The sequence below is a fragment of the Calonectris borealis genome, chromosome 3, assembly GCF_964195595.1.
Source record: "Calonectris borealis chromosome 3, bCalBor7.hap1.2, whole genome shotgun sequence".
Taxonomy (NCBI): domain Eukaryota; kingdom Metazoa; phylum Chordata; class Aves; order Procellariiformes; family Procellariidae; genus Calonectris; species Calonectris borealis.
In genome coordinates, this window is record NC_134314.1 from 82,137,594 (window position 1) to 82,165,456 (window position 27,863).

Genomic DNA, 27,863 nt, shown 5'->3' on the forward strand with positions numbered 1-27,863 from the left:
TATATTTTCAAAAGCACCTTACAGTAATCTGTAACCAAGCAGCAATAAAGACTTTTAATCACTGTAGTCTATGCTGTGCTGAAACTAAATACAATCCTATTTCATAAAAACCTGTGATCACTCAGAGACATCAGTTTCAGTCTGCTTGAGAGGTATGTGTGCCCCATCCAAATGCCTCTCACAGTAACAAATCCAGTATCAGGCTTTACCAAAAATAAAACCAAAATGTGATCTGACTGTTGAACTCATCAACAGGGATGGAGACAAAAAAGGGTGGGCAGCATGCATGTTCCTCCGTACAAAATCTCCTGGTAAAGCTTGCACGCGAAGGGGACCTTAGCTGTGGAGGCAGAAGTCTTGGCAGCAATGTCACAAGAAACTCCCAGCATCCAAGTCAGACTTCTTCAGATGTTCATTGCCAGGTTGATAAACTAATATCGGAAGAAAGATCAACTTTACAATAAATTATTTCAGGCCCTTCTCCCTCCCCCTCCTTTCCCCAAATGAGAGAGAGATGTTCAAAAGCAGTGCCTTGCTCTGAATTGACCCTATGCAGGGAAGAGGACCTTTGCTCACCAGACTTTTATGTCCTGTCACTAAGGAGAGACCTCAGCCAGCATTTACTTCTGTGTTTGGAGGCAGAGGTCTCCAAGCACTAGATGCTGATAATGGCAGTGAATTTGTTTGCATCCCAGCAGTCTACGTGGGCTCCCATATTTGTGGTGCCAGGGAATTCATTGTGCCTTGCCCCAGGAAGCTTTGGGTTAGTGTAAAATGAGAGACACCCCACATATGCAACAGGGAGACAAGGAGGGCACAAGGAAATAAGAAGCCTGTGCTGAGCAGTGTGAGAAGCAGATGATGGACATGCACAGGAGAGGCTGATCTGAACTCCTGGGAGATTCAGGGAGAGTGAAAGACCCCTCATCGCTGTCTGCTTCCCCTTTCTCCCATTGAGAGCTGGCACTCGAGGAAGGAAAAAGCAGAGAATCTGGAAAGGGGGATGGGAAGCTGTCAATATGCCACAGGGCAAGGAAGGAAGGAAATAGCACAGAGGAGATGTAATAAGTGCGTGCGTTGTAAAATCCCAGCCCTGCTGAAACCTATGGCAGATGTCCCCTGCACTCTCATGGACTTAGATGTCACCTGAAGTGTCATGCAGAAATACTCCGGTTCTTTTAAGAAGACAAAGCTCTACAGAAGTCCCATCATTTTGTCAGTGTTTATGAAGCTGGGCTCATACCTCGCCTATATTCAGGTTAATGAACTCCTTGTTTTTCACACTCAGTGCTTGGAATACTCCTGAAATGAAAAACAGGACACTGGCGCTATAAATACACCTCATTCATATTCATACATGAGCTCCCCATCCCACAAAGACGGGTGGCCGTGCCAGGGAGAGGGAGGGCCTGGCACAAAGGCGGATCACTTATGATTGCTTGGTGCTGGTAGCTGCTCTGACAAAACGAAGTCCTTGCAAGAGGAAATGTCTTGCTGACTTAAGGTCTTTGTGCAAGCCTCACTTCAGGACTTGACTGGAAGAGGGATGGATGTGCTAAACAGTCGAATTTGGATGATACTCTGAAATGAAGCCAAGAATTTTGCATTTCTTTATATATCATATTTAACTTTTCTCTCTCAGTAGTTTAATACTTCTGTTGCCACAGATGGAACCAGAAAGTAATGAGAAGAACAAAACAAAAAAAATCAACCAAGAAAGTTGATTTTGCTTCTCATAGAGTGAGTTGCGTTTGATTTGAATTTGGAGCCACACTAATGATCACTTCAGCATTTATCTAGCCATTTTACCTACCTCTACTACTGCTGCTCTGGAACGAGAGTGACCCTGTGCACAAATGAACTGAGATCCCTGATGTACAGGGAACCATATCTTCAGCCAAAAGTGAACAAGTTACATAAAAGGTACAGGAGATAGATACCTGCCCAAACACATGCCAATTATCTCTTTGCACGAGGCACAAGCAATATTTGAACCTTGAACTTCTGTGATCCCAAATTAAACTCGTGGGTGAGCCACAAGAAAGGCTATAACACGGACTTCGCCAGCATTCTTCACATGCCTTCTATGTTGCTGCAGAGTTTATGAAGCAGGCTCTATTCACATGGGGAAATTTTCCATTAGCAGCAGAACATTTTTCACTTTACAGGAGAAAAGGCATCCTAAAAGCAAATGCTAGACACAGCTCCTTTCTGTTAGCCATTGTACACACTTGATCTCAGATATTGTGCAATATGCTCAGCGACAGCTGAAAGTGGAACATTTTTTTTCCAAAGGGGAAGAAATTCCAGAGGAAGAAGATACTCACGACTTGCATTCTCTAAGCGAATTAAGCAGTTCAGAAAATCATCAAATTCAATCTGGAACTGTTTGTCGGAGTATCGGAGGACAATCAGTTGCAGCAGATAGTTGTTGAGTTGGTATCCTTCCCAAAGACACATGCACAAAGGAAAAGTGAGCAACCTCGTAGGCCAAGGAGGAATCTGCAGATCTCTACTAACTAATCTTGAAAAGCAGTTAATGGGAGGGTACTCTGTGGCACACATCCATCCAGAAGGCGATCTGACCACAAAGTTCTTTAAGCTTGCAATGAATAACAAACTCTGAACAAGAAATTTTGCGGTCACTGCAGTTTCTAGTCCATGTACTTTTTGATGTATGAGGGACCATTCTGTCTCCTTGAAATTTGTAGGGATTTCTGCAAAACTAGGTGCTTTAATAAAAATAATCTGTGATGAAATACAAATGCACTGACTGCTCTTCATAACAAACAGCTTACTCACTGTTCCTCCAACCCTTGAGTGGAGATGGACTCTGAAGTGGTTTGTTTCAGGGTCTAACCCTGCACATATGCAGCCCTGTTGAGTTTAACAGAGCTCAATAAAAATGTAAAAACTGTTCTGACTCACTGCCCGGCAGGGTTGGGGATATCTGGGGCAAAATTAGTCCACTCAATGTCCTCTCTAGGTGCCCAGGTCCTTTCTGGGGTTCAGGGGCACCCAGCCTGTGTAATTGGTTGCAGCCCTATTCACCCACAGCTGATCTGTCTGACAGGTTTCCCAGAGAAAATGTAGTGCTTGTCTTACCTGCAGCTTTAAGAGCACTGCGAAGCTCATAGGAGGACATGGAGCCAGATTTATCAAAGTCAAATTGAAGAAAGATATTCTGTTATGAAAGGAGCACATGGAAATTTCAGTATTTACATATGAAAGGGAGCACAAATATGGCATGGAAAGGCAAGGTGTTTATCTCTAACTGCATAGCATAAGCAGTTAAGAAAGCTGATAAGACTTTGGTCTAGATCCAGTCTGATTTTGTAACTGAGGAGCAAATCTGGGTCCCAATTCTCTTTGTCATAGGAATAGGTTGTTCTGAAACTTAAACAAGTACTGCCAAACCCAAGCATTCAAAAATAATGAGTTGCTCTTCATAAAAAATTCTTCCCTGATTTTTTAAAAAGTGATTTTATCTGGGAAGGACATATTGTCCTTAGCCTTTTAACTCTTAACTGATGCATTCTCTTAATCTCTTTTTATGTTTTTCTCTATAATTCTGAAGGCTAGAGACAAATTGTTTATCATGAAGTTAAAAGTGTCACTTACTCATTTGCTTCTAGGTATAAAAGATCTAAACAGCCACATTCATGGTACAACCAAGAGAACTGGTACAAATGGTTTGAATTTTGACCTAAACATTAAATAATTATTAAGCTGGAGTTAAATTCCATCCTTTTAATGAGATGACAAACACGACTCTCCCTTGGAATGTGAGTTATTTAGAACTGTTGTCCCATTCAGCTTAAAATTTTCCAGCAAATGTACGTGCAAATCTTCTTACAGGATACAAGGATTTCTCAAACGCCCTTGTTGAAAAACAATGCATCCTTTGTTAAAAGAGATGGGGCATTAGTACCCAGAAAAAGTGTTTGCCATTTCTGATGGGCTAGACAAGAAGCAGAGAACTGCATATTTTGAATGCTTGGGTGAAGCATGAATTCAGAAGAAACTATTAAAGACCATGAGGAAACAATTATGATGTCTTTATTTGAATATTCAGTCTGTGGCCTGATTCTGCAAGCCTGCTTATTCTTACTGCCACATACAGTGGCAGGGAAATGTGTTTAAAATTGGAATCAACACTCTCCCAGACTTCGGTACAGTTGACTCCTGAGAGATCAATAATGGAAATGCAGCGACTTAGGAAATGATTGTTTCCCCCTAGTCATGAATCATCACTTTCTTCTTCTGTACAACAGCAGTAATGGAAACTCCTTAAGTTTCATTTTGATTGGCTTGCTTATTAGTGCCCATTGCATTCTTTAACCCAAACATAGTTGATTTTCTTACAAAAATCTCTGTTATTTCCAGAAAACCATAATGGTTTAGCATCATGGAAAGCTAAGAATGTCTTTGACTATCCAAAACAAGCCCCCATACTTTTGAAACATTTGTTTTGAGTTACAATTTGTGGCTTGTAAACACTCCTGTCTCCATTTTTGTCTGCGTATACATAATAAACTATGCAGGAAATAGCTAATGAAATGGAGAAACAAATACAATGAATAATGTCACCTACTATCCATTTCTTCATTTTTTCCCAGAAAACTTTAAACTCACTATATTCCAGTTTCCCATTGCCACTGGTCTGGTAATCTGAATTAAGGAAAAGGATTTGCTACATGAAGGTCCAAATTCTATCTGAATTTATCAGCGCTGTTCCTTTAAGCAGAAAATGTCAAGTTGCCTGGAAAGCCTATGGTGCCGCTGAAACTGGTATTGGGATTTCTCACGAGGTGCAGCTTGAGCAGTTACAGTCATGGCTGTGGCTGTGATACTTGGGGAACACTATGCGATATAAAAACACTGCTGAGCAATGCAGACTCCACAGGAGAAAGAAAGACAGATTGTTCTAAGGCAAGAACAGCTTTGGATGTAAATGGGATATAAATGATTCAGAGAATTAAATTACCTGATTAAAACAAATTGCTACTGTACTCGAAGGAGTTAGTCAACCAATGTGCTATTCAGTATTTTTATCTAGAGAGCAGGCTCTGTTGCAATGGCTCAACCAAAAATTAATGGGAGTTGTGGGGTGAGGCTGGCAAAATCTGGTCCTCATGGTCTGAAAAAAAATGTCTGTATGGCGCTTCTGAGAGGCAGTGATTAGATCTGCCTGGCCTTCCCTCTGCCTGAAGTATGTGTGTCTTAATACTTATTTTACTGAGTTACTGATGTTGCCCAAGCACAGCTCACTTGCAGGATGGGGCATTTGCTCTGAAATGCTAATAAGAAATGGGCCCATTCCCCTTCCCCTTTCCATCTTTCTTGCCAGGACAAAGCCCTTGCTCAGATGGACACCAGCTCAGAAAACATTCACAAATGTCAAAACGTGCCAAGTGGGGTCTACCTAAGGCCTGCCGTTATCTAAGCACCTACACTGGTGATGTTATTGAGGACTCCCACAGACCCAAGGACGCTATCACTCCTGCAAAAAGTCTGTCTTTTTACCCAGCCAGGTTCTTCTTCCTGGGGTCAGGTAGAACTTTGCCCCCGCTGCGTGCCACCGCATGGTGCCTGTAGCCAGGGAAATTGGTGGCATATGACACGGAGAGGACTCTGCCAGCATTGACTTGGGTTTGCGTTCATGTCATTTTGCTCCTCCATTGCACTCCAAATACCATGTCCAGAGTGGGATGGTTGTGTCTGTGTTCCTTGTGCTTCCAAAGCAGAGGAAGAGATGTCTCCCCATTTATTCAAAACTATGCAGAGATTTGCTTGGAAGCATTGCAAATCATGGAAACTATTTAGTTATATCCTAAATAGTAAACCTAGGACTGCTGCCATGCTGCTGGGTCAAGCGCAGACCCTGGCTCTGTCCCAATACCATGTAAGGATGAGATGTGAACATGGACCAGCTCCCTACTGAAGCTTGGTTTTTAAGGGAGAAAATTTAGGACTGGTCCCCTGTTTCTCATTGCATATGCATGGTGACTGATCTGCACTGAGTTTTAACATTATGGACATAGTTTTAATAGGATAAAGTTTTGTCTGGTTTGGTTTTCTGTTAGAAATGTTTGAGATGATGTTACCTCTGTCATGGACTGGAGCAACAAAAGAAAAAGATAAGAACTTCTCAGCTGAACAAGCAAGACATAAACCAAATGTTAGACACTTGCCTTGTTAGGACTGTATCTGTTTTGTCTCGTGTAACAAAATTATCAGGAAGGCATACTGCAAAAAACAGCTCTACCTGAGGAGAAGCCATGCTCAGCAAACTCAACAGGCACCAGAACATTGCAAAGGACGAATCTGGTGGGGAAGTACCAGGACTCTGGTTCATCTCACCTAATGTCTGAGCAGTCATTTAGCATCCCTCACAGTTAGGCACATCCAGAACAAGCATAATTACACCATCCTTTTCCCTATCTACAAAGGAAGTCTAGAAAGCTAGCTTAGATGTAGACACCTACACCACAAATGCCTAAATTTGGACAGACAACTCTCGCCCACGTCTGCTTCCTGGAGTTCCAGGATCTAGCTGGAAGACCAGATTTTCCAGCTTTTAGTCTGGTTGACAAAAAAAACACAGCTTCGATATCAGTAATTTTCAACACTCTGCTGATCCTTAATTTCTGACCCATAACTTGCATGCACAACTCTGATGAATTTAACCCTCCAGACAACAGACTCTTCTTGAGTTATCTCTTCTAGGCCTTTTTCAAATAAACCACAGCTTGAAAAATGCACTGTTCTATACAGAAGTAATTTGACATTTACTTTTAAAAGAGCTCAGCATTAAAGCATCTACCTCTAAGTCTGCAGTAGAAAATGGTCTGTCTTGAAGCTCCTAACCCTAAATTCCTAAAATAAAAATCAGGATACAACTTTCACATAATTTTTTTCTTTGAGTGGTGTTCTGCCATGACATTACCACACCCACTTCTGATATCCATGACAGGTAATGCTATGGACAATTACATTCAATCTTCATTTAGCCTTACAAGCACTTATTTGAAAGGATACATCCATAAGAGAAATGATATTTCGGCATGAAATGAGACTTAAGTTCTGGAATTTGATGTTCTTTGCTGCAAAAGGACAATAATAAGAAAGAAGTCACTGGGCAAATCTGCCTTTTATAAACTGAAAGTAGAAAATAGGATTTCATGAGCAGAGATAGCTGGCTCCTAGTCCTCATTGTGGGAGGACCTGGGCACCGGAAGGTGAAGACAGCCCTCACTATAGAGAAGTCACAGTCCAGACAGAAGAGGTATTTACTGAAGACATGACAGGAAATACTGTCCTTGTTTCATAAATCGGGAGATGAGGTTCAGAGGGCGATACGTTTCCCATTGTACAAAGGGCCTGTAGCAGGGTCATGAACTACGTCCAGGTCTTACAAGTCCCAGCCCAGTGCCTCTCTCTCCACACCAGAGTCGTAGTGCAATGGAGAGCTGGCCTCACTGAGCTGACATGGATCATGCTGGAAGCAGGGCAAGCTTGTGGTTAGATCATGAACCAGATGTTTTCCTGGCTCTGCCCCGGCTGGCTGGAGGACACCAGGCAAAAGTTGTAATACAGCCTTTATTTTTCTATCTGTAAGTGAATTTAATGGCAGCTTTTATAAAGTTCTTTACAGCCCTTAACTTAGAGGTTATCAGCACTTACTTACTTTTTTTTAATACAGCATTCAGAACATATTTGAGTTCTTCTGCAGCTATCTCCATGTCCTAAAGTAAAAAAAAAGTGCAGCATCTGTTACTTGAATGTTTCTGTAATCAGACATAACAAAAACCTCAGAAAACACAAACATCACCCATCTGTACTTTATTGCAACTCAGGAAAAGAGAACTATACAAAAACCAGAAGAGGCTAAAAACTAAAGGCCTGGCAAAATTCAGAAGTGCTGCTGTGCATAAGGCTGCCTGAAGATCTCAAGCAGGAACCATTGATTCAAAGAAAAATAAACTGCAACTGAACACTGAACCAGGTAGGCTCCCTCAGAGCTTGATTGAGTTCTAGCTTTGGTCCTCCTGCTTGCTCACCAGGGACTGCACCCTTCTCCATCTAGACATAAGGCACGGTGACATCTGGTGCCCAAACAACACACTACAACTAAGCATACTCCCAAAATACGTCATTTTCGTTTCCCCTGGCCCTGGATGGGAGCAGAAGTGTCTCCCCTCTTTCTACATCTTGCTATGACCCACAAAGGTTTTGCACTCACCTTTCCTGAAATCTGCTCAAACAGTGCCCGGAACTGCTTTTCTTCTTCAGTTTCTTGTGGGCTTGGGGTTGGGTTTAGAGGCTGAACATCAACCACAGAAGTCATTATAAGAATCGTAAAACATGACATTTCTCCTGCACATAACCCCTCTGTGCACCAGGGGACCATAGTACATCTTAAAATAAGGGTACACATGCTCCTGAACGTTGCTAGACCTGAGGTCTACCAACCATCTAGCTGCCCGAGGGGAGTCTCACTCCTTCTTTTCCTTCCCCTGGGCGAATGGGTGTGCCATTACCTTGGCTATGTCAAAACCAAGAGCACCCATCCTGGAAAACACCTCTCCTCTTATCCCACCCCTGCACCACTCTGCTCCCCTGGTCCTTGAACAACCACAGCTCTACTGAGCTCTTCCCAGCGGCATCATCCAGGGACTTCTTGCCCTTCTTGAGAGCACGAGCCAGAGGTGGCTGCATGTTGGCACGTTGCCCAGTGCCATCCTGAGCCTGGAAGCGGTTTCCGCTGGCTGCCAGCTGAGTGCCTCAGTGCAGCCGCTGGGGTGTGGAGTCCAGGGCTTCAGTCTACACTGATGAGCAGAGAGAAGCAATAGTGTCAAGCCACTGCTATAGTTGGGGTGACCATGTGAACTGAGAGGAGTTCTTGAGCAAAAAAAATGGGGAAGAAGGAGGCAACAGCACAGCACAGAAAGCAAAGAATTGGGCTTTGTTTTCTCTACCCACAGAAGATATAATATGGGTGCTACTTAGTGTACTGTCACCAGAGTGGCCCTGGTGACACTGCTTGGCCACTTACACTTTTTTAGACCATATGTATGTTCCTCACTTCCGTCTGCTCAAGTTTGGATGCAGTCCCTTAATGATACTGGGACAGGTGAGCAGATTTACTTTGCTACTGAACATGGCCCTGAGATCCCAGAAATGGAGATGCACTTGTTAGCTGATCCCTGGAGGAGAGTTTTACTAAAGAGGGACACATGAGATCTTGGCTTAGCTTGTTTCCATGGGAAGGCACACCACAATTAACAGCTTATTTGCAGGGATACATTTAAACGGGAGCTGACTCAGACTCAGATGCCATTAGTGCTCAGCAGGTAGACCAGGCCATTCAGAAACAGAAAGAATTTAATCATTTCAGTTGGTACACGCATGGATCAAGCATTACCTCCCAAGCCCTGCAGACATTGATAAGTAAAATAAAGATATTTGTATGCAAAATGAATGTAGATCTGTGGACATTATCTTGCCTCTTATTTTTTCATAATAAATAAAATTTTAAAAGATGTGAACGGCCATGTGCCTCCCTGGTGCTAACAGGTGTGCTTTCAGTGCACCCGTGGTGGCTGATACCCACCTCTGGTGCTGGCTGACACTGGCTGCCTGGAAGCGGATGCAGAAGCATAACGATTATGATTTTAATGGTTACAGCTCTTTTACCATATTCAGCAGAACTGACTGTTTCAGTCACATACACAAAGCTGGCAATTGTGTAACATTCCTCTGAAATGAACGTGTTTTAGCCAAAGACAGTAAAAGCAGTGTGTGCCAGCTTCTGCTGAGCTATTCTCTTGCTGTTTGAACTCTGTAGACTTACCTCAGGGAGATCAATGGCAAGGTTTTCGTCTAGATCCCTGGAGAAAACAAAACCTTATTCGGTATATGAAGATATCAAACATCTGCTTGGGGTGGAAGCTTGCTTATTACCTTTTCCAGAGGTCAATGATAAAACTGCATTTTTTTACTGAACAGGTTAAATTTAGATAAAATTCATCAGACGATCAGATTTTCGCACTTTTTAGATTTTGGTATAAGCCCTTAAAACAGACTTTAAGCACAATTCCAGGAGGGCACAGCTGTGCATGCTGTCTGCTAAAGAATTCATCTCATTCTTTATTCATTGTGCACACACTTTTTCCTCAAGACCCTTTTTTAATATAAAATTGTCATTTGGACCAACTTTGGGAGGAAACAAACACTGCTGCATTTACAGATTCCCAAACAGTATCAGGCAAGTAGCAACTCTTCCTTGTCAAGCTTACAGCAGATTCACCATGGCAAGCCCTATTTCCCCACCTCCTAAACTCCTCTCCAAAAAAAAGTCAGGTTTAGCAAAAATAGGCAAATGCAAAAAAAACATCAGGAGCTTTCCATGCCAGGGCTCTGCTGTAGGGCTGGGTGCCTGCCAACCAGACGGTCCCCAGCAGCCACCGGCCCTATGTGCAGGTGAGCACCGGAGGGCCTGGGGCTTGCTGCTGACTTACTCAGTGATGGCCTTCTTCTCGGAGAAAATCCTCAGGCAGAAATCTGCTTCCTGGTGCGGCTCAAACGTGGTCGGAACAAGAATGTAATCGCCCGGCGGCAACTTGAATCGGTTAGATACTTCCCTTAAATTAATGTAGGTTTTGCTCCTGGCCTTGGAGGGGTGGTACCTGAAGAAATCTTTGCCCAAGTGTCCGTCTCTGCTGGGGCTCTAGGAGGGGAAATGAAGGCAGCGCTGCACTGGCCGGGGTGTGCTGGGGACCATCCTTGCCCCTTTCCCAATCACAAAGCCAAACTGTGCCTGGGACAAGCCTCTCCCCCAGCTGTGTGCCTGACTCTCATCCCTTCACCCAGGTGCTCGCAGCAACCTAGCTCCCACCTTATGGCAAGGACCTGTTACTGGTGGTCCTTTCCCACCCAGAAGGCAGTCTAAGAAGACTCTGGGACGTTGTCTCCCTGCTTAAACTTCCCTGCCATTAAATATCACCATTCCAGGCAGGGTGTCACAGAGCACTGACAACAGATTTGCCAATCCCAACCTCACTCAGTCACAGGCACTCCTGCGTATGATGCACTCCAAGAGGCTCATAAGAAGCAACATCCCCTCTCCGGGAGCCAGGCAGGGGATGACAGAATCATGGGGCCGAGGAGTCTATCCTGGGAACCCATGGCCCCTTAGGGACTCCTAAATCCTCCTCTGAGAAGACTCCATCCCAACCATGACAAAATTCTCCATGGGGCTTGATGTAACTGAGAAGATTATTTTAAGAGCAAGGGCCCTAAAAAAACATGATGACTGGAAGGAGTACAAATCCAGAGAAAGATGCTAATACTGATAGCGCAGCTACTGTGCTGTAAAAGCAATAGAGTACCTCATAAATAGAGTAGCCGATGGTTAGCATTTCAGCGCCAAGCTTCTTGAGTTTACGGCGATCCTTTTGCATCAGTGCTGCTATGAATGTGCAGTCATCTTGCCCATCATCTTTCTCTGTCAAATGTAGCTTGATTTGTGGATTTGTCCAGAAAGTCTCTGCCAATGTAAAGAACACTAGAGAGTTTCTTGCCTCAGAATAATAATACCACCACTACTACTACTAGAAAAAAAAGAAGACAAAAAGAACAATTAAGCTGAGGTTTTGCTCAAATTTAGTTTTTCCATTAGCTGTCATGCTTCTTTCCACTAAGCTCTGCAGAAAATAAGCCAAATCCCAAAGTCCTTCATGCAACTAGGTGTAGAAAAGATTTTAGGCCTGATATTTTATTAAGTTACCACCGTTTAAATAAAGTTGTCAGATGGGATTTTGTTAAAAGTACATAGCTACAATGACCCCATAGTGCTGGTGCCAGTCTAGAGTAACACAGTTCAGATCCATGATGCTTTCAGAGCCACAAAAACATGCTGGCTGAGCTGGATTTTTGTCTCATTTTACACTTACTGCTGCAGTTTAAATGACTTATTTGGAGCTAGTCCTGCTCATGCAAATCTAACTGAGAGGGAAATCAGACCCAACGAACTTGAGAGCAAAGAAAGCAGCTCTTTTACCGCAAAGTCTCAAGTGGGACCATGTGAACATTTGTCCCTTTGGCTGGTTCCTGCTAGCTGAAACTCAGCTGGCCTGGCCTGCGTCCACAACTCTGGCTATGGGGTAACAGGAGAGGTGGCTGAGGGTGGGTAAAAATTTCAGTGCCTTCTCATTTTCAAAGCAGTATCTATTTACCTAGAAAATTTCTACATCCTCCTGCGGTGGATCCCCGGACCCAGCTCCCCTGGTGGATGGTCACCTCCCACTTGTGGGCAGTGCTGTCTTCCAGGGCATCTGGAGTCAGGTTGCAGATCTCAACTTTATCAAAATGCACTTTGAAGTCTTCAAATTTCATCCTGAGCAAAAGACATGGGAAGGAATAGGCAGTCATTCAGTGAAGGATGCCCAGCAGAAGTACTTACTCCCCAGAGTCCCAGGGCCAGATCACCAGCTCTTGTGGATCTGAGTAGTTTCAGTAATCATGGAGATATGCCGATGTACACCAGGGGAGAAGCTAGCTCTCACTCACTGTGGTGTAAAACACAAGCAACCTTATTGTCTGAGTCTGATTCTGACATCTCTTACACCTTTCTTTTTACACTATAACTCCATTGATTTTATTCAGTTACAGTTGAGTATAAGATGAAAAGAAGTGATACTGGCACAAAACCTATGGTGGAAAGAGTTATTTCACCAACACCATTCTGGCCTTAATGGCTGTATTTATATTGCCAAAGAGCCAACCAAAGGATGGCAGGTACCTGTACAGGAGCTAAGTCTGCCTACAAATCAGCTGTGTGTTCAATGCCAGCCGCATGACAGCGCTACAAGGGACACATGGTGATGGATTAGCCAAGCCATGGTATGATTAGCCTGTCCACACTGCAGTTAAAGTCACATTTGGGCCTCTGCTAAGGTGCCTAGGCTCAAGCTGCTCACCCTCCCCTCCTTTATGGGTGCCTGGGACCTCGTCCTAGCAAAAACATACACCAAACACAAGAGACAAAAAGTGTGTTTGGACTTGAGTAGTGGCTCCAACCTACCCTTGAAGGTGGTATAGACACTGCTGCCTGCTACTGTGTCACATAGATTGCACTACATGTATTTTATACCCAATGTGGACACATATACATGGCCACGGGAAGGAGGAAGCAAATGCCACAATACGGATGTTTTTGAGCTGCTAGGCTGGGCTGGTTGAAACTAGCCTGCTCAGCATGCCAAGGAGCAGATAAGCTGTGTGATTTTATCTAGCACATAAAAGGACAAAAAGGTACCAACAGTCCTGCTGGCCAAGGAGCCTGGTGTTCAGGACTGAGCAAACAGCCAAGAGAAGGGGCAGCCAGAGCCAGGCACCACTGGGCATGGTGTGCAGCCCTGGGCAAAAGGAACAGCGCAGGGAAGCTGTCTAAGAGACAGCAGCTTGCATGGTGGCCACTGCAAGGACAGGAAGCCCATATGCTCTAAGACTGAAGGTAGCCTTGGTAGGCTGAACCTCCCTCTGTAAAAGGGGAGAGGTATTAGGCCTTCCTGAGGGCGATTTAGCATCCCAATGTCCTCTGCTCTGAATTGCTATCTATAAGAGCCCCTCTCTTTCCATGGACCATAGAAATAATGTACAGAAATTGATCTCCTCCCTAACACAAACTTCTATAACTATCCTTTTCCTCCAGTGGCTGATGCCTAACAACACAATGGAGTAGCAGGAGAGCAAAAGCTCTCCAGGACCGCATGTTTATCTGCAGCAGTGGCAGATAGGACCCAGCTAGCCCTCAGTGTAGCTCACCAAACACAGCTAGCTCCATATTTCTGCTGCATAAGAAATAGATGTCTGTGGTGGTATTAATTTACACTTGCTATGGGCCATTTTACAACTTGGTTTTAGTATGGGAAGAAACAGCAGGGTTTGCTTTCCTGAGCTCTGTCCTCTTTCTTGTCGGCTATTTCCATGTATTGCTAGCCCTAGGCACTGCTAATTCTCACTTTGATGCTCAGTACACTAGAGCAGGGGCAGCATAGCAAAATCTGTCTCTAAGTGGCTTTGTTTCCTGGCCACACCATGCAATTCTGGGCTTTTTGGAAACGTGCTGCAAAGCAGATGAAGGAGTTGCACTTTATAGATCAGATTTGGCTCCTAAGAGGTAAAACACCTGTTCTGACTTCCCTAGGGCTGGTCTGGATTTGTACTGGTAAAGGGAAGAGAAAACTCTGACCCTCTGATTTTAGGAGGGAAGAGACTAAGGTGAGTAAGCAGCTGATTTCTTAGCCAACAGCAGGATGCCTTCTTCGCATCTAGTAGAAGCACGTGGTCAAGACCGATCTGAACTGCTAATATGTAGCCAAAATATCTTTGGGGTAGTTAATGAGGTCAGCAGGTCCTCAGCATGTTACCATGAAGATTTTCTTCAGTCCTCACAAATCCATAGAACAAAAGGGACTAAAGGTCTTATCAGACCACGTTTCCCACCTTGGCTGCCTTATCCCATGTAGTCGTCTACAGCTGAGCTGCCTTTTTGCATTGACTGAAGACACTCTGATGATATGACACTTACCTTGCTTTAAATGTTCCATAGTTTTTGATCTAATTTCCCTCACTGCACTACCCTTCCTCCTAGCCTTCCTGTTCCACCTAGGATGAAATCTAACATAATACATGAGAATAAAGAGGTATGTTTCTTCTTCCTCTTTTTCTCTTTCATTTAACAGAAATGAGCCTGTGTAGGAGAAATGACCATTGCTTTGTGTGCAGTCAGCACATGGAATAAGCTGGTTCCAAAACCTGCCGCACAGTTACAGAAGTTGTTCATGAATGCATAGTAGGTTTCCTGGGCTCCTTTTCAGCTTCCAGACACATTAAGAAATGACGTACAAAGAGCTTGCTGACTCTAAAACTTACTGTTATGTCTACTTCAGTAGAAACCGGTTGTGGTCAACAAGAAGAAGAGCCCCATTGCACCTTACTTTATTTGCTAAGCCCAAAGATAATGCATGTCATGGAGAACATGTTTTGAACTCTTGAGGAGCTAATTACTTTGCAACTCATTATTTCTAGCAGCAGGTTTCAAAGCACCTCATAAAGATTATCCCAGCTTTCCAGGGAGGCAAGCCAAGTCACCACCAGGAGTGGTGAATAGACCAGATGAAGGTCCTCAGCTGCAGAAACAGGAATATAGCTCATTTGCCATCTCCTCAGCTAAACTGCATCAGCAAGAACCACAGTAGGAGCAAACTGAAAGCTGGAGAGAAGGAGCTATGTTCATCTCTTTCCTCCTCTGACCATTTTAATGTCTTTAGGGATACATCACATTATTGCTCATGCAAAGTCTGTATGTGAACCCTGATGGGGAAACCATCAAGGTGTGTCTTAGAGGGGGCAGAGAGGCAAACACTCCTTAGAGAAATACACGGAAGTCAGAAGGCATTAGGAAAAATAAGTGTCATGGACTGGGTGGAGGGTTTAGATGGTATCAAACTTACCTGACTGGTTTTGGAAGCATTTCTTATTTCTGCATATGATTTTTGTCCACTTAACCCCTTCAATGGAAATTTCAGTCCCAATGGCTTTTGTTTCTGCTCTGAATAGTTGAGATGCTGGATGAGGAAGGCCAACATTTGTCTGGGTATGCTCAACCTCATTTATTTTTATTGGCCTTCTGAGGACTTACTTAACTATCAGCTTAGCTCTGTTGGGCAGATGACTTTTTCATTGATTTCCTTGCTCATTTGATGCCTGCTTGCACACTTGTACTCCATTACACAGTCAGCCTTTAAGTCATGCCCTGTATTGAGAGACTTGCTGGAGTTACTTGGGTTCCAGGTAAAGTCTTTGGCTCTTTTTCCTTCACCCCATAAACTCCAGCTGTAGCCAGGTCAAAAACAGACAAAAAAAACCCAAAAAAGCTTTTTGGAAAAACTAGAAATGCCCTACTGCATTTGCAATGTCAATAGCAAAATAACTCAAAATATCTTATGTAAAGATACTTAAGTAATGGATCAGTCACTGGACCTACTTCTCTCCAGAGGTATCGAAGTTTGGAATAAATAATTTTATGTGATTTAACACTGTCTATCTCAAATCACTTTTCAGGCCTAAAGTTGAACTTTGGATTAACTTGCAGGAAAAATCTAGAATAGCCCCAGTGCATACCTCTCTAGATTTACCTTTGTGTAAAAGAGATGAGCATCTGGCCCTGGAAAATGTGACCAGACACATTGTCAGTAGTGCACAGCATGATTGATATGGGGGGGATCATGTGCAAGTCAGCCATCTGCTCTGTCTGAGATCGTGAATTTGGCATGAACACTTCGCACTTCTAAAGCAGTTTCCACCACGTTTTTTTTCCATTTCATTTCATCTTTTCTTAAAATTTTCCATCATTTCACACATATCTTGGTGTTCTTTTACTTTCTGTAACAAGTAGCATTGCTTCTCAGGACTCCCTTCCCTTGCAGTGTATGCCTAGCATCAACCTGAAGGCATTTCATAGGTGATACAATGCAATACAATGATGTTCCCTTCTGTAGAGCCTGCCTTTGTTCATGGGAAGGGGGTTACATTCACGGGAGACACACAGTATTTGAAATATGCTAATGCCATTAACTAAGCTGACTTTTAAAATGATTTTGTTATTAAAATAGACATGGGCACACATGAAACACACAGAAAACCAAGTGAGCATTCTACCTGCTCTCTCCTAGGCAGAAAATGAGCATTTCCTTACACAGAGACTTCTTCCTTATTGCTCGTTTTGGCCACTTGCACCTTGATTTCTCACTAGAGCCACACACTTTAAAAACCTGTGGCTTACCAGAACTCTCCATCATCCAGTGCTGCCTGAGATAGGCGTTTCTGCTCCGATGGGCTGACTGAACGCCACTCTGGAGAGCTGCAAGAAAATAAAACCAAGCTTTACTATGCGTATGTGGCAATTAACTTTCCCTGGCTCGGAACGACTGGCTGGACAGAGCAGTAGGCTGTTCTTCTTCCAGATGTAATTTATTTGAGTGCCTCACACAAACACAGATGCGTTTAAGAGGTTTCCCGAATCCTGCTGTCACTCATGGTCACAGAGACCCAACTAATGTACCTGGAAGCAGGACCAGGCCAAAGATCCCAAAGCTGCTCCAGGATGGTCCTGCGTGAGTTATTGCCTGCACTCAGAGTTGGGACTGCTGTCAGGTGTTGGGGTTGGCTATAATAATAAGGCTATTGGTAAACCTCAAGATTTTGGTAAGTCACGCCCCTCCTTAAATTGTTTTCCATCTGTAGCACCACCTCCTTTTTTAGGTTTGTCAGGAATTTAGGGCCAGATGTTTCTTCAAAATTGAGTCAATGGAAACTGAATAGGCTCCTTCCCCTGTACAGAGAGATTTGCTGGAGTAACTGGGGTTCCAGGTAAAGTCTTTGCCTCCTTTTCATTCACCCCTACAACTCCAGCTGTAGCAGGTCAAAAACAAACAAAAACCTGCTAAAGCTTTTTGGAAAAACTGGAAATGCCCTACTACATTTCCAATCTGACATAATAAACAGGGAGTAGTAGGCACCTTGTGTTGAGGTTTTTAATTCCAGCAACTACTGTGAAATGTTAATACAGATTCTTGCATTGACCTGCGAGCCCCTCCGCATCTTGACTTCCAGAAAACCTCCCAAGTGCAGAATCAGAGCTCTACTTTGCAGAGACAGCCTTTTCAATAAACAGCACGATTTGCCAGATGCCTATCCTGATCTTAACTTCCCCATTTTTTTGAGATTTAATCACTCATTATATATGCCAATTATCCACATTTTTCTTTTTCAAGATAACAAAGGATCAGAGTGATGTGGAAAAATTTCATTTATTTATGAGTCACGTTAAGGACAGGGACGTTCAAAGTAGTGCTACAGATGACTACGTGTCTCAGCAATTTTAAAGGGCCAGGCAAGTTATGGCTTCTCTCCTTTACATCTGTGTGAATAAAAAAAATTTAGTAGAAGAAAGTGAGACAAAAATGAAACCATGCATGCGTGCAAAAATATATTAAAAAGTGTATGTTGGGAGGGAATGTAGTGTTGCTTTTTACTATATAATTTTTGTTCTTTTGTATTATTTGCACTTTGTTTACCTTTGGTAGTAAAAACAGACTGGTTTTCAGACCAATCCTGTTGTGTTTTTGGGTCCTTCCACAACTTTGGTGGGTACCACAGGGAGAGGGTCTCATTTAACGGTCATATATAACCTGTAAGGTTCCTACCTATTCCTGACATGTTTAGAAACCCATAACAGTAAATGCAACTAGAGACTTATAAGCTACTTAGAGGGGCTAATACAATATCTGTTTCCAGCTTATCTGCAGTAGGACAAAGTATGGATGTTGTGTTACAAGTACTACAGCAACAGGCTTGCAAAAAATAAACAAAAAATCACTCCAACTCTATAATTTTTCCAATCTTGAGTGTCTTAAAATTAACTTATCCCATTTATATTAATGCATGATTTTTGCTAATGCTAGATTTTGGGGTCTAAACAACCTTGACAGCGTCCCCATAAATGAGCAGCTTTGAAAAAAGCTGAAAATACTGAGGGTGACACTTTAGTATGGCAGTAATACTGTTACGCATGTGCAAACTCTTGATTTAATTTCCTGTGGAATAGCTGGGGCTGCAGAAAGCTAGCTGTGGAGCAGCCATTGGGATTTGGCCTTTGCGAGGCCAGCGTGTATGGGACAGCTCACGCACTTGTCACTCCAAGGGCCGTTCCACTCGACCTGTCCCCAGGGGTTCCTTATCCTTATGAGCTGCACTTGCTGGCCCCGATAGCTCACCTGGGGAAGAAGGAAAAATACCAAGTGTCAGTAGCTAGGGAGCAGGAATTCTGCAGTATGCAGAGGCTGGGCAAGCTGGTATAACAGCTGGGCAAAAGGTGCAGACTGCTACAGGAGATGTGGGAAGAAAAGACGGAATTTGGGTAACTCCCCCAGCATAACTCCCCCTGTCACCTGAGGTCGGGAGACACTCCCTTATCTTTTCCCCAGGTCTCTCTTTGCCCCGTGCTGCTGAACGTACCTCATCGATGCCAGTCACGGAGTAAGCATGGCCCTTTATAAGGCCAAAGGGGGTTTTGGCTTCTGACTCGGCAGCACTGCTGGTCTGAAACATGGGAACAAAAATGTGAATCTCTCTCTTCAAAGTGAGATCGCAAGTGATGCCACCTGGTCCCTTCCAAGCATCAGGCGGGAGGTCAGTGGCTAACCAGTACTATGAACAGGGGACTTGTCTGTCTGCTTGACACAGACAGTGATGGTGCAATGGTGCCCTTTGAGGAAAGGAAAGGATTTTTTTTTTTTTTTTAGCATTTTTCTCTCAGAGGGAAAATAAGGTGGTTCCAGGCTGAAACACCTTCTCTGCCCCTGTGATTTTGTATCAATAACATCTACATTTCTGGGAACTCAATCTTAACTCCTATTCAAATGTAGTTTGTGTCAGCTAAGGGATGGGAAAAAATGCTCTCAATCTGAGATCAGGTGTTGATATGGTCTCACTTCTCGTAAAAAGACATCGATGGAGCAGTGATGACAGTGAAGGGTCCCATCAGCCAGCTGAGTATCACACTCTCTCTCTAGTTCAATAAATATTTAATTAGTCTTTGCAAGCAGCAAAGCTTCATCAGGAAAGAAAAGGAAACTCAAATCAGAAAACACTGAACCCCAAAGTTGAGGACACAGTCTTGAGTAAAAGAGAGAGCTTGTGGAAAAGCCCTGCTTTCAGTGGGTTTGAGACAACAGGTCTCCCTCAGACTGGCCAAATGTTCAATGATGAGGCTCTTGGGGCTCTTGGGCAGAGGGCAAACAAAAGCCTCTCTCCTTCTTGCCCAGCCTGGGCACTTCCTTTACCTTTGTTACAAATGCCCAAAAGGGAAATGAAACATTTTGTGCTTGGTGGGATTTTTCATTTGCTCTGAAACCTTTTTCTCCAGCTGCTCATTCTGGTGGAGAATCCTGGCACACTTTTGTTCCCGAACTGCCTTTCCCACTGAGCACAGTCAGCAGGAACAGCAACAGGGCTTTCACTCTTGCTGTTGAGTAGCTCAGGCATTTTTTACCAGAAAGCCAAGGACACATGGTCAGCTCCTTTTACCCTGGGTCAGACACACTGGCAGAGCAATGTAAGTAACCTATACAGGTGCTACCCACCTGCAACCTTTTCTCTGGGAAAGCTGGAGGTTTTAATCTCTGGAGGGATAAACCTGACATACCCTAAGACCCAGCCCTGGTTTACAAACAAACACACTGATCCTGAAAACTGTCTTGAGTCCCATAAGTCCCCACAGGTGTTGTTACAGAATTCAGGGTTGAAAAAAAACAATTTTGTAGTCTCTGGAACCAGTTAGTCCTCAAAAAGCTATGGCCAGTTTTAATGCTAAGTGACCAAATAAGTCGGGATATAAAGTTCACTCTCACCAAGTGCCCACACTCATGTCATTATTGCCTTAAATACAGTGGCCATCACCTGCTGAAAAGTGATGAATATTTTTCTTTTCTTTTAAACAACCAGTAGTACTAAGGACTACATTAATATTACATATCTATCAGTTCATAGCTATTATTTGCAGAGTTAAGTGCATATCCATCTACTTGTTATTAATTTAACCAGTCTTTAAAAAGTAGGTTTTTTTAACACAGAAACCACAAAACTAAACCGAGAAATTCAGATCCCATTTCTTACTTACATCAATAGAGCATCCCACCATTGAGCATCTTTTCAGAGCTTTCTCTAGGATTTCATAGAAATTGTCAGGAGCCTTTTTAACATCATACATTTCTCCTACGCCCCCAGTGAAATCCTCCATGGCTTCTATTGTACTGCCCCCTTTCAGAGCCTCGTAGCTGCCATTCAGCCTAGAAAACACATGCTGACCATGAGACATCATACTTTCAAAACTTTGAAGATACCCATGTTTGAGCGCTTTCTCACACAGGCGTAAAATTGCAGCAACGGCACTGAAGTCAAAAGAAGTACCCCAGAATGTACCCAGGACATACAGGAGGAGTATTGGGATCATTCTGCTTTCCTTCTTAACTGCATTTTTAATTTGTTCGTTTCTCCATATCCTTAAAGCTTTTCTTTAGTGCCAGTTATCAGGTTGGCAAGGGCTGAATATTACTGTGTGTCAGTGGCTTGCTACCTGCCAAGTCATTTAAAAATACAGAGTTAGCCAGAACCATCAATTGGGGTCTCAGCAGAGACACAAATGGCAGGATTCAGGCTTTGATCCAACCCTATCGCTGTCAGCTAGGGTTGTATCTAATGATATGCTGGAAACTGGACCAGCTCACAAGAGATAGACATAACGTCTTCAGATCAGGGCAGCAGCAAAAGCAAAAAACCCCACCACCACCAACAAAAAATGCTGGATAGAAGCTGTTCACTTGAGTTGTGAATAATGTATGTACAAATTGTGAATAATGTATGTACAAATAACGAATTATGTATGCGCAGTGTGACTTACTTGGCATAGGCTTTCTCTAGTAAGGCACTCCAAAATTCGTTGTGTTCAGCTGAGTGCAGGAAAACCAACCGGCCTTTGAAGGTGGGTAATCGGTCATCAATCACGACATCCAGCCACTCGTTGTGCTGCCAAAACTATTTAGAAAGAATGGGGCATGAGTTTGCTGACAGCATGTCATTTCTTGAGCTTAGGACTCTGGTGTCCCAGCACTTCTAATTGTAAGTTAGTGACAAGCATAGACTTGATTAGAAGTCATATGGAAAATTATCTGTTCCCACTATACCATGCTAGGCTGCTCTGAAGGAAGGGTAATCTATCTTAAGAAAAGACTAAGATTAAAAGTGTAGAGCTGTACTGTAGCTCCTTGTCTGGATAACATCACTCATGTAGCTATACAAGTAGTTACCACATGATTCAAGACACCTTTAAGACACACACGTATTACAGATCCTAGTCCTTTAAGGCCTTATATCCTAAGTGGGGTTTGTGTGCCCAGGAAAATGTGAAATTATTTCTAAAGCCATATATCTCTTCATAGAGCAGAAGCGGCTATGTGTATGCCTGTGTGAGGCTGATGTAGCCCTCTAGGTTTTTTCTCAAAATACAAACAGTGTAAGCTCAGCAATCCCTGTTTTTTCAATGTCTCCTCAGCAATAACCAGCAACCCCACTGCAAAATAGACCATCAGATCTAATGACAGAAATCTGTTCATGCTGTGCCAGATGTTCATCTTACCTGGAAGTGAAATATTCCCGCATAATCTGGCCCAAAATTTTGATCCAGTGGCACCACTCTTGCTAGTGTTTTTTCATTCAGTGTGAGAGAAGCTATGGCTGCTAATAGCCAGCAGTCACCTGTGAATTGAGAAGGGAAAAAAAAAAAAACATTTTTTTCCCTTCAAGAGGAGAAGAAGGTGGTGTCGGGGCCAGAGGAGATGTTATGGCAGTTAGCTGCCACCCCTCCTGAAATCCAAAAGACAGTCCGTGTGTCCCTAGGAAGCATGTCCCTGCCTGGCCAGGGCAGACAATACTGCAGTTTGGAGGTGCTGGTAGACAAAAGGCTCCCTTGGGCTCACAGTACCCTCATGTGGAGATCCTTCCCTGATCTTGAATGCCACTGCACCAGGATGGTCCCTGGCACAGATGGGAGGGTGCTACCAAAGAGGTGGCTGTGGGCAGGGTGAGCATGGGCAGTACCTCCAGCTTCACTGCTCCCACCAGTTCAGGAGGGACAACATCCCCTCATGTGTGAGGATATTCCTGCTGCTCCTCACGGGGTGTAGGCAGGAACGTGTCCACCCAGGGGGAATTACTCACCAAGATCCCCTTGGCAAATGTCAGTTCTTGTGGCTCCTCCAAGGATAAACTTGGGGTCTTTGACAATGTCCTGTGAGAGTGGGAGAGAGACACAGAAATTACTTAGAACGTGCCAGGAAAATATCACCACCACTCTGAGCCCAGATGTGCAGCATGATGTGTGCCACATGAGCTATATTATCCTGCAGCAGTGTAGCCACCACAAAAAACTAGGTGGGGAATCCTTGCTAATTAATTACAGTGTAGAGCAATTAAAGAATCAACTATCCTCATTTTTTCATAATTAGTTGGCTGCTAATGAAAGGCTGGCATTCTTTATTCTTCTGTAGGCAATTGTTAAAATAACGTAGCACAACCTGGTCCAGAATCTAGACATTAGGCTCCAACCCTGGTTAATGGGGTTTTTTTGTTTGTTTGTTTTCCTCCAATGGCTGGAAAAATTAAAATTGGCAATTTACCTTTAAATGCACCATTAAGCCTTTTATTTACCTGCACATAATACCTGGAACATACAGTGTCTGACAACCATGAGATCATTTCCTCCTCAAATAAGCAAACAACAAAGGTTGACTCCAGCCTTGTTTGTTTTACAGAGTTAATTTTTAGGAGGAGCTAACGCTACCCACCCTTGTGTGCTCAGAGTTCAGAGGGGCTGGTGCTCGTGGTGGCATTAAAGCAATTCTCAAGCATTCATTTGACTATTTTAGTTCAATTACTAGCACCACAGCTGGATAGAAAAATTACAGTGGTAAACCAATAAATGTGGCAGGAATTCCCCTCTCTTCTCTCCTTTCCCATGAACTGTAAATTGAATTTAATTGATTGAACTGAATAGAAAAGGGAGGAGGAGGATGTCTAATATATTGCTAGAGGAATATGCCTGTAGTTAATTAGTCTGCCCTGATATGTTACTGCAGACCCTATGCCATGAAGCAGACCCTTCTGCCTAAGCGGCAGAAGCTTTAAAAAAAAAAAAAATTAAAGGGGGGGGAAAATAGAAGAACACATTCAGTCATTTAACCCCTGCATTTGCCTAGAAGGAAACTGAGTTGCTTTTGGTTCATATCACTGCATTTTGTGAGGCCATCAGGGCAGGACATTGATAGCTTTGTTCAGCTTCCTGCACTTACTGCTGAAGCATCTGCTGCTGGCCGCTGCTGGAGCCAGGACACTCTCCCCAATGAACCAGCACTGCTCCTGCGAAGCTCACCCTGCAGAGGCAATATTTTTTGTTTGCCTTTGCTGGGGAGGAGGTGGCAGCCAGGTTGTGCCTCAGCCACAGGTGCCCCGGGGTGAAGGCACTGCAGCACGTCGTGTCCCCAGTGCGTAGAGCAAAGGGAAATCGAACAGCAGCTCCTCCTTACCTGGCCCGCCTGCTTGTTAAATACACTCAGTCTTGCTGGGACTGGATGTGAACAATAAAAAACACAGCTCATTGCCTTTAGACATAAATATAACAACGGCTGATAAAGTAGCTGTTCTTTAATAACATGCCTTGTTTTAGCATCATTGCTCCTGGCGAACATAATTCTCATGGCAAGAACTGTATTCAGCTGTTACCAAGAAACTCCATGTGTTAGCAAGGTATGAGATAAAAACCCTTTCCACTGACATGGGTCTGAACGTTAGATTCATGGCTCATTGCTTATTACACAGCTCTACAGCTGACATATGGAAAAGTATTTCCAATCTTCTATGTCTAAAGCAAACAAAAATAATAATAAAAAAAATCAATAAAAAGGAATTGAAAGGATTTTGGCTGGACCTGTGCCACATTCTCTGCTATACAAAAGAAAATCACACTCTACAGTTTTTGAGTGGATGGTGCAAAAATAATATTAATTTTAAAGGGATTTTCAGACTGGATGGTATAATAATGTGTATTAGGCTTTCAGTATGTTAAAGGACAAAACTCAGAGCTGGATCTTGCATTCACACACAGCATACAGTAATTCAAGGATTCGCCTGCACAAGGATATTGCCTAGAAGTAGGGACGTGCAATCCTCAGAGAGATGAAACAAGGCAACCCATGCCTCTCGTGATCAAAGCTGTGTTTCTTTAGACTCAAAAGAGAACAAATTGCATCCCCTGCACCTCTGTCTTACATTGGGGGGGGGGGTGGTGGTACATGGAGACCTAAGAAAGGCTGAGGGTGAGGCTGTTTAGGTGGCCTTATTTCTGTGATTACATTTCTCTGTCTGGTTCCAGCATACAGTACCTGTCATACCAGTCACCAGTGGCTGTTCATATTAGGAGAATTTCCTTCTTACTTCCTCCTGTAGACCATAGACTCATTTGGCATTAGTAAAACACATTTGTCTTTCCTTTTTGGTTTTTTTTTCCTTCTTCATTTTATATGTCTAACTTTCCCAGACACTGAGCAGTTGAATTTATCCCAGCAGTTGAATTTAGATATAAATTAAGAAGAAAAAGGGACGGGACGGGACGGGACGGGACGGGACGGGACGGGACGGGACGGGACGGGAAGGGAAGGGAAGGGAAGGGAAGGGAAGGGAAGGGAAGGGAAGGGAAGGGAAAAAAGGGAAATACAACGAGAAAAGGGTCTTCTGGTCTTCAGATTATACTTAAATTTTGATAAGGTACAGTTTCAAAGGTTTAATTTGTAATGAAAAGGGATTGCTAAAAAAATCGCTAAATATCTTTCTGAATCTTAGAGCACGCACTTAGGATTTATGTAGAAAGCGAGATATTCATCTGGTGCAGATCCATATAGCTCACTGACTGCAGTGGGAGATTTACAGGTTAGGGCTAGCTGAGGGTCTTGTTCACACTGTGTACAAATGTATATACATGCAGGTATATGCATGTCAAAATAATGAGGAAGCCTTCTCTACTCTCGTTACTAAAGATTAAACTCTAACAGGATGTAAATCTGAAGACTAACATTATTTGGCCCTGTAATTACTTGCATGTATTGTGCTACACTTCATCCAAGCTACTGTAAAATACTGGCGGGAGAGGCAGTAAAAACCAGTCACCGTGAAAAGCAGTTTGAACACAGACACCCTCCACAGAGGCCGTGCTCTTGTGCTCACCCTCTCTGGCACCACAGCTTCACCAGCTGAGCTGTGGCAACTAACTTGGCACATGCTCCAGACCTATATCCCACTTCCAAAGTAAAAAGTGTTAACTTGAAATGGTGTTACAGTGTCTCTATTTTGCTGCTGTTTCTGATGGATAATAGAGATTTAGCTTAAATGCTGAGGAGCCAGAGAAGAGCATAACTAAAACCCTGTCCTTACACAACCTCTCAGCCTCCCCTGAGGTTTATTTCTTGCTGTGCAGCTCACAAAAGTTCACCTTTTTGCATGATGGGAATTGGAGTGTAAAGGCAGATCCCATTTCAGGTAATTTACTTATCCTGGAAATGTTTCCAGTTCAGCATACAAAGATCCTGAAGAAGACTGCGACAAACTACAACAGACAGACCCCTCTCTGCTGTCCCTGGGTACCATGCACCAGGACACACAAGCTCTCAGCTGCTCCTGGTGACATTTTACAGCAAAGTTTAACTACCGTGAAGACCCAAATGGAAAAAAAGACAAACTAGCACCCAATGGCTGACCAAAGGAAAACCATTCTTTCTGATTTAGGGTCACAGGCACTTGCATTTTTGATGTCCCACAGCACTGCAGAGCCCCCACAACAAAAGCATCTCAGCCCCACAGCCCTATCCTGGGCCTGGGGACAGCTCTACAGCCCACCTGGGTTTTGGGGCACAGGCAGGCAAGGCAGGCAGCAGTGTCTGCAGGGGCTGCACTTATTATGTGTAGGGATCTCCTGTTTTCTCATAGCTGAAACTTATCCAAGCTTTAATTCTGCTTTGCACTACATTAACTGATGCTGAGGCATTTGAATGCCTATCATTGTGGATTAAGTTAAGCCAAAATTTAAACCCATCTTTAAGCCTATTTTGTTCTTTTTCTCTCTTATTGCCAAAGGAAAGTTTTCTACTAAAAGAAAAGCTTTCAGATTATGAAGAAAAAGAGAATAAATGTCAGACGTTAGCAAAGAAATGAAATGCAGCCACAAATTTTCTGTGGCTATTAGTTATAGAGTTAAGTGGGAGGAAGGAACCTAGAGTGATGTTGGGTTGTGATCTGAGAGCATGTGACCAGTGAAGCTTCAGGCTCTTGCTGTGTTTTTAATGATTGTTACGCAAGATGCATTAAGAGATACTCATCAAGCCCTTGGCTACTGCTGAATGGCTCAGTAACCATGGCATGTATTCATAATCTCTCAGTGTTTCATGATGGAAGTGAGCAAGTAAGTATGAGTCTCTAAAAGTTAAAAGGTTTGAATTTTTTTAATTTAACCTTAATTATGAATTTCCTACATTAATGACACTTGATTTTTACATAGTTAGAACATCATCATAATGTATTTTACCCTTAATTTCTTGCATGTCCTCTTATTTTCATCTTAACCTTGCTTTTGTTTGGCAATAATGTAAGAGAGAAGGCTGATTACAAGTTGTTTATGCATGTACATAAATATACATGTGTAAAGTGTATATTTATGTAAAGGCTATCAACGAGCTACATCTAAAGAATGGTTTGAAGCCTTCCAGCCCTCTTGTCCCACAGCTTGAGCTCTTTGCGGGTGACATCCCCACCCTGTGCTGCTGCTCCTGAGGTGGGAAGGGTTCCCCCCTGCACTTCGCCTCCACGTCTCCCTGAACATGCCACGCGTTTGGTGCGATCCCAAAGTACAGCGACGCCTGACTTTTGGCAGGATGAAAGGAGAGAAAGGCTCACCCTCCTCTGCACAACGGCATACTCACCGTGGGCCTCTTCCAGATGAAGGGAATAGGTGGCTTTTCACTGAAGAAGAGAGAGGAGTTGCAGGCGGGGAAGTCGGGGTCCTCGAAGAGCACCCCCCTGCTCAGGCACTCCTGCTTCAGCTCCTTGTAGGCCTTCCCTGAGCTGTGGGTGGCTCGTGCAGCCCCGGGCAGCGCGGGCGGCCTCGGCTTCAGGTCCCGGTACAGGTAGGGCAT

General features: G+C 43.5%; 1 protein-coding gene across 2 annotated transcripts; it reads right to left on the reverse strand.

The window, feature by feature from the left end:
* On the reverse strand, nt 1-27,863 carry CAPN9 (calpain 9). Of its 2 annotated transcripts, XM_075146400.1 has the most exons (20): nt 27,651-27,863; nt 22,846-22,915; nt 22,265-22,383; nt 21,530-21,663; nt 20,750-20,918; nt 19,087-19,170; nt 18,760-18,845; nt 16,853-16,930; nt 12,240-12,400; nt 11,394-11,551; nt 10,524-10,732; nt 9,857-9,893; nt 8,246-8,326; nt 7,691-7,748; nt 7,042-7,106; nt 4,595-4,663; nt 3,106-3,184; nt 2,328-2,444; nt 1,244-1,302; nt 1-431 (listed from the first exon to the last, which is right to left on the reverse strand). In XM_075146400.1, the coding sequence occupies exons 1-20, from the start codon at nt 27,861-27,863 to the stop codon at nt 405-407; spliced, it is 2,073 nt and encodes a 690-aa protein (XP_075002501.1). In that variant the 3' UTR covers nt 1-404. The 2 variants fall into 2 exon arrangements, with proteins under 2 accessions (XP_075002501.1, XP_075002502.1); XM_075146401.1 differs by lacking the exon at nt 16,853-16,930.

Bases quoted from the DNA above. Each gene is read 5' to 3' on its own strand.
- CAPN9 (XM_075146400.1), bottom strand. From the start codon at position 27,863: ATGCCCTACCTGTACCGGGACCTGAAGCCGAGGCCGCCCGCGCTGCCC. The intron at 3,185-4,594 runs GTAGGTGACATT...CTTTCATAACAG, and splicing joins AAAAAATGAAGAAATGGATA to AATATCTTTCTTCAATTTGA. The intron at 2,445-3,105 runs GTAAGACAAGCA...GTCTTTGGGAAG, and splicing joins CAGTGCTCTTAAAGCTGCAG to GATACCAACTCAACAACTAT.